At 44.3% G+C, this 7567-nt stretch overlaps 1 protein-coding gene across 2 annotated transcripts in view; it reads right to left on the reverse strand.

Moving 5' to 3' along the window:
* The window catches only part of anos1 (anosmin 1), a 40086-nt gene that overhangs the window by 15669 nt on the left and 16850 nt on the right, over positions 1 to 7567 (reverse strand). For both annotated transcript variants that reach the window (XM_023415972.2, XM_023415973.2), the window contains 2 exons: positions 3757 to 3819; positions 3175 to 3397 (listed from right to left, as the gene is read on the reverse strand). In XM_023415972.2, coding sequence (XP_023271740.1) covers positions 3175 to 3397; positions 3757 to 3819 — 286 coding nt within the window. The remainder of the gene's footprint in view (positions 1 to 3174; positions 3398 to 3756; positions 3820 to 7567) is intronic.

The following is a 7567-nucleotide window of genomic DNA, read 5'->3' on the forward strand; positions in this document are numbered from 1 at the left end:
CATACAGCATTCATTTTTCAATGGCCACACGCTTACTCCAAACCATGATGTAACTGCTGCTAAAGCACGATCAAGAGAACGGCATCCATTCATGTCTTAATCATGCCAACAATTACACTCCAGGAATATAATTCTCAATACTCACGCACATACTGTCATAATCACTGCTCTAATTACTGAGGTTGAGGAAAACACTACAAATAGTGCCTGTAGCACGAGGATTTACTGTAAACCGAGGATGGCTGACAGGTTGATTGGCTGACTGACTTGTTGTGACAGTGTGAATATGACTCTGGCTGAATTGACTTTCATACCGACATTTACATATTTCACATATTCTTTGTTTTAACTACCTTCCCCGGTTGCTCTTTCCACCATCTTTCACAATGTAGTGCAGAACTGCGCGCTGCTTTTGATCAGAAAACATTTGTAAGAAGTTGGCTTGCATCACATATGGTGCGATTTCTTCCAAGGAACGGAGACAATGACAGATATGAAAACAAAACAAAACACATACAAGTCCCTGATAAACCAGCTATTTCCAAAAGCGCACAGCATCTGTGGCACAGCTCCGCAAGTATATCATTTGAGACAACATGACAGAGCAGTGGATGATGGGAAACGACGTCGGTGATCTATTGATGTATAAAAAAGATTTTAAAAAAGAAAGAAGACGCTTTGTTACACACCAAAAGCCCAGTGGGGCTCCGGTGTCTCAGAGATCCTGAACACTGCTGTTTTTCTATATCAGGGACATACACATGGGCTGGGGACCCTAACCTGAACACGTGCACACACACACACACACACACACACACACACACACACACACACACACACACACACAACCACACACATACACACACACGTGCACACACACACACACACACACAACCACACACACATCTGAGAGTGATCTCAGTGGGGGAAACGCTCCATTTCTCCCCGCTTGTGTTTGCTAATGGCTTCCAGCATCATGGCTCATCACAGAGAAGACTACATACACACTTGTGCACACATAGAAACAATTACGCTCTTCAAACCATGAGCAACTAATTAGACCTTTAACACTGGAGGACCAGGACCAGGAATTCCATCCGGACTTTAACCAGAAGGGTAAACGTGGTGTTGACGGCGACCGGTCGTGAGCTCAAGAGTTTGGACTGAATCAGGCGGACAGGCTGCTTGATGTGAAGGTCTCACGGCGCGCTGAATGCTTTTCATTGACTGGGTCACTGTACTGAAATTTTCAAGGTCACGCCTGCTTTCATCCCCCCCCCCCATTAACGTGCTGTTCACCTTTAGAGCATGACATCTACCGTGACGTCCCTCAGGATTTTTCCAAATCAAATATAAATACTAGCATGCTCTTCTGTGTGTGTGTGTGTGTGTGTGTGTGTGTGTGTGTGTGTGTGTGTGTGTGTGTGTGTGTGGGCAAGCTCAAAGTCACAAATCACATGCTCTTGCTCTCTAACTTACTAAATAGAGTAAAACATGCTTAGACTGACTGCAGTGTGATTCAAAGCATACACAGCTCCGGTCTATCGCTTGTAGCAGTTCAAAGCTCGATTTAGACTCACTCCTCTCACTTCAGAATCTCCTCAACTTTGTTATGGCCCCGGGCCGCCGACAATTGTGCACTGATAGTGTATATAATGTAGTTCCAGCTCCCATCTCCAAGTTCAGGGGCACTTGGTTCTCACATAATGACTCGGCCGCCTTGGGCAGCGCTATTAAACTGTTTTACTGGAGCAAAGATTCTTGGGTACATCTGTGTCTGCGAAACCCTCAAGCTTATCCAGCAAATTCAAGACAAAAGATATATTCCGACTTAAAACAGAAACAGCATAAGGAATGTGTGGGTGAAGAGCAATATAAAAGAGATGAAATAAAGATTTATGATTCTAAGCAAGTTGTCAAAAAATTGTGTGAGGAAATCTGCAATCTACGTCACCGAGATTTAAAATGAATGTCTTGACAGAGAGAGGGATTAATTGCTTCAACACTATTTATGAAAATTATGCAAACTGCGACACTTAATCACATTAAAAACATGACGTTTGTGCTGGACCACTACCAGATATAAAACGTCAGTAATTGAACAGGAAAAATGGAGATGGAGGGAGTATCCAGGATTCAGCTGATGAACCGTGTTAATCCGATCACCCTTGGAAACAGTACTGAGCGATAATTAAATACAGAGAAGAGTCATTGAGTACACAGACACTTAAGTAACGATCAGTCCACACACTTAGACACTTTGTGCATCAGAGTTTGTCGGCCTGGGCTGCTCTCAAACTCCATTACTGAGTGTTTTATTTCGTGTTTTATGTCATTTATTATCCAAAGTCTTCCTTCTCTTTCTCACTGCTTGATTAATCTCTCTATCCTACACTGTCCTGCCAGTGGCGCAGTCATTACAAAGTCATGCTGTGCGACCAGACATTGTTCAAATACAACAACACTTAATTGCAAAAGCACAGCACAGCAAGTTTTCACAGTTAACAAATGTGATGGAATTGTTGAATTTCAGAGAGATGTATATAAAATGATAAACAAACCATCCTGGAAATTTCAATTTAATGAAATGGTGCAACAAAAGTATGGAAAATTAAGTTTGTTTGATTCATTCAGTGTAAACACGATTCAGCTTCAGTGAGGAGCCGGATCTCAGAATAGATGTTTATGAAGCTCCAACATAACACATATTACTATCCAATACTAAATTTTAGACTTGGTTTTTTGATTAATCTGCATTTTTTAAAGCCACTCTGTGGATTTACATTCAGTAATTACCTCTTTATATAGCAGTTTACCATGTTAGTGGAAGAGTCTGCCGCTCCTCCACTGGTTCCAAACACACAAGGGATTTGCTGGAAATGATGCATGTATGTAATCCAGCTTTACTGCTTTTAATTTTATCTTGGTAATATCGGCCTCTCTGTGTACTGTTTGCTCTTGCGTTCAGTCCAATTGTATTTCTGAAGTAGCTGCTCAAGAAGTGTTTGCTGTTGTATATTAGCCACACTTTTACCACCAGTAACAACGGGGGTCACCAAATCAGCCAGGATTGAAATCTGAAGAATTAACACTAAATTATAAGAACAATTTGTTGTGACAGAATCATTTCACTGTATTACAATAAAATGGAAGTTTACTAGTCTTTAGCATTACCTTTGTAGAGGTTTTTGGGGAGCTGGCAGGTGTGGCCGCAGCCGTTGGAGCAGCACTTTTTGACTGCCGAGCACTCTCCATCCTCCTCGCAGCTCTCCACGCAGGCTGCTGCGAAGCCGCTGGCCTTCTCCGGAGCAGGACAGTCACCCTGCTTCACTCCCTCTACCGACTTCAGGAACTCGCAGCTCGTGAGACACTCGTAGTGCTTCTTGGGAAAGAGGGGCTAAGGAGTGGGGAGAGGATGACAAGAAGAAGAAGGAGGAGGAAGAGGAGGAGGAGGAGGAGGAGGAGGAGAGGAAAAATACATGTCAGATTACTTTTTAAGACCAACCTGCCTGGCTGCAAACAGGCAGCTCTGTGAGCTAACAGGGATTGTCCTGTTTACATTTCAGCTCATGACTCACTGGAGCGGTGAGTACATTGAATAGCTTTGATTTAGCCTCACAGAGAGGGTCATTACAGAGCAAAAAGAGTTACTTCACACTCCTCTCAAACTTTCCTCTTATAGAATTTTCCCACTGAGTCTGAAACGCTCAAACACTCGAGTCTGAGGCAACCACTGTATCTGTGGTAGTGACATACCTCACATAAATCCTGGCACTGGTTTTCCTTCAGGTCCCAGGATTCCTTGCAGGGCTCCAGGCACTGTGAAAAGGAGAAGGGTGTCAGTTCTTCAAAGCACCAGCCACATCAAAGGGCCGCTGCTGTAGAGATGGTGCTTTCTGTGCTCAAACGCTGGCTGGTTGGCTGGCAGGCAGGCAGGCACCTCACTCAGCCACTTCCCCTGCATATTCACATCAACTAGTCACGCCTCTTTTTGTTACAGGTGCCCCGCTAAACAATCTCGTACAAAAGCAAACATGGAGGCACAGGGGTTGTCCGTTATGAGCAGACAGGCGCACCCTTGCACTGTGTCTAGAAACCTACTGATGCTTGGGGTTTTGCTTGGTGTGGGCCCCTGACAGATTTCCTTACTTCTTTCTACGCCTCATTCTCATCCTGCCACTTCTCTTGCTCATGTCTGGGCCTGATACACTCTGGCACTGGCGCTAAACTCCCTTCTCTTTGCTACACTGAACAGAGAGCGCTTAATAAATGATACACTTGGTTTAATGTTCTTGGGATTCCCTTTTTTTTTGAAACACGTGGAACAAATTTACTGAATGTCTGGCATAGGCACGGGATAAAAGAAAAACCTCAGCGTGAGTGCAGCTCAAAGTCGTTTTGCCAAACATAATGGGATGATAAAAATTTTAAATGAAAGTTTACCAATCTAGTCAAACTCCCCTCGCTGTAAATACAGCAGCTCACCCTGAATGAATCAAATTCAATAAAAGCGAATACAATATAACACAAAAGTCCATGTATGTCCAACAGAATTAGGCAGATGCTGCCGCAGGGAAGGGAATGTGTTCAGATGGGACTGAAATGAGCTGGGGTCTTATGTGCTCCTGTTGCTGGCCTCTGAGCGCTGGTGTGAAAGAGAAGAGCAAGTTCAGTCAAAACAGACAAACCACTGCCAGGCTGCTTCTGTGCTGCACTGGGATCAGCCCCAAAACCACACCAACCAGAGACCTGCCAAAGTCACTCATTCAACTCCATTTAATTTAGACTCCTGCACCGGCTACAGCGCCGAGACAAGTCGCAAGCAGAATACTTTCAACAAGTTCACCGACATTCATCATCTTCGACAGTCCAATATGTTGGTCAGTGACAAGGGGGGGAAATATGATAGAGTAGATACGGAGATCTGCCATCAGCGGAGAGGTCCAAGCTTGGACAGGATGAGAGACTCAATCGCTTGAAGAAACAATGATCCAACCGATCCGCAGTGTTATGTAAGGTACAGTAGAGAGAGGTGGTTGAACGAGGGCAACTACTGTCGACTGCGTTTAACATAAAGATGATGTAAGAAATTTCACATCTCAGTCAGGGGGCCAGAGCTGTATTTATGACTCTTTAATTCACTCATTAGCCAGCTATGTCATTATTATACCATTGCCAGCGAAAAGTTTATTTGCTTTTTATGGAGTGCAGTGGACGGGCACATGATGAAACATAAACCTTGCTTCTGGAGGAACATGCTGCAATCAGGACCACGCACACGCCTGCCAGCGCCCAATTACACTCGGGCTCGGCTCTGCGCGTTGCCCAGCCCCGTCTCAGGCAACCGAGAACCCCGTGTGGACAGTGTGCCGAGTGTTAAACAAGCCGGCTCTTCAGCGCAGAGAGGGCGGAGGAGCTTGGACAGAAGGGTGTTTTCTTAATTACTTCACAGCAATATAGATATCACTCCAGTGATATAAAAATATTAGGTGTCAGAGGGAAAAATCGGACACCTTGGAGGGGAGAGCACATAGTTATGACAGATGAGCGCTCCAAAAGAAACTAATGTGGTTTCCACGGAGCTGATCAGGTGAAACCACTGTAACACCTCAGAGATTTAAGATGACATATGAGCTCAACTGCACTGTCCAAGTCCTGCCTCACCGTCTGGAGCGTCCACGCAGTTTCATCATCATCTGTTATTAATAATATGGTGACCTTATATCATTAATTCTGTTCTCAATTGTGTCCTCTGAGAGTGAAGCCTGCGGCGCAGACGGGGCAGTAGCAGCAGCTTCAGCATCCCGGCCTCAGTCAAGCACCGCGCAGGAACAATGAGGTCTTGAGGCAATAACTGTGTGTGTGCTACACCAGTGTCTTGAGGACATTCTGCCAGTAGACGCACATGTTAAAGCCCCCAAATCCCTCCTACAAATCACTGAACATACACACATAAGCCCGGGGATCAAGCTCATTTTACTCATTGAAAGATCTTGTGTGCACGGACTGAATGCATTCCATTGGCTTTTCCCGGGGACGAATCTTTTTTTTTTTTTTTTTCTGTTTCAACACAATCACAACTAAACAAGTGAAAATAGAATCATCGTTACCTCGAGATGCTCGGGCTTGCGTGCCAAGCAGCATGAATTAACACAGCACATTGCGTACTGAGGATATTGCAACACAGATCAGAATGCTGGCTGTGTGTTTAGTGTTGTCTCACCCTCGCAGTTTTTTTTCTTTTTCTTCAGGGCAAAAGTTCCAAAACTGCTGAATTGTACCAGGAAGTGTATTTAAAAGAAAAAAAATTTTTATCAGGACAGTTGCTTTTGCTAAATCAGTGGATGTATCATAAACAGCACTGATAAAAAACAAAAAAATAGAAAAAGATAAGCATTAGTGCCGAGGCAGTGATAGCTCCCTGCAGGTGTGCTGGAAACCGACAGTCTGTCATCGTCTCTCCCCAGCCACACCCACAACCTGACATTTAAGCAGGGAAGAGGAGGACCGATGACAGATGTCTTGCCAAAGCAAATAGGACGGCTGGATATAATTACAAAGGTGCTCTCATCAATCAAGTGCCTGATTCCTATTTACACAGTTTGGTGCTCAATCTAAACCATCGTCCCGATGCTGCCAAAAACATGCTTGGGAAAGTGCCATAACATATTTTCTATAAGCTCTTGTGCAATGTTTTGCGGGGGCGCGCCATCTTCACCCGATCACACACACGCCCTCATCATCCAGACACATGTACTTCTACTTTTATATGCTGCAATTTAAAAATTATATTACATTGGTTCCTTTGGTAAGTGAGAATTATACCAATCAAGAGCTAATTACAACAAACTAACAAAAGCCAAACGCAAAACTTCATACGTGTATAAACTACACACATTTTTTTTTTTATCAATGGGAACAAGCTAGGAGAGATATCTGCGGTCTGAATGTGGGGTATTAGTGGGATCCCGAGAGGCTTGGAGCCCTAAAACATTTGCACATCTTGCACCGCCAATAGCTATGCTAGTGTTTGACTTCTGCGATCTAATCTGGGAAAACACACCATGGAACGGGAGTGGAGAACATAATTGAGCTGGACAGTGTATCTGCTCAATTTGGATGCCAACGTCTGGGTCTCCCTCAAGCAAATCTCTCATGCTGGCAACACAGCTACCATCTGTTTGAATAGCGTACGGAATGCATGTAATTATCCTGTGTGATGTTAACATATTTCTGGTACAAATTTCACCTAGAAGGACACAAATGCTTTTGCTGAGAGATGTCAACAAGAGCACAGGGTTGTTTCTATGGACTTGAGCTGTTAGTGTTAACAAAAGCGGCTGATTTCCCCCTTTGTCCTCTTATCTTCCGACCCAATAGTGACACATTCTGCATGGTTAAGTAGGAACATCCATAGCGGTCTTTCACTCCCCATTTCACGCCGTAATAAAACGCAGCAGTTGTTACTCTGGGGGACCCTGAAAGGCATTCTGTGGGGCCGATGAGAGAGTTAGGCTGAATGGCAGCCAATGCCACAGCCCATCTTCAGTTTGTCATGGCTGAGACG

Source organism: Seriola lalandi, unplaced genomic scaffold, assembly GCF_002814215.2.
Source record: "Seriola lalandi dorsalis isolate HSWRI2012SDOR001 ecotype SW California unplaced genomic scaffold, Sedor1 jcf7180002054559, whole genome shotgun sequence".
NCBI classification, from domain to species: domain Eukaryota; kingdom Metazoa; phylum Chordata; class Actinopteri; order Carangiformes; family Carangidae; genus Seriola; species Seriola lalandi.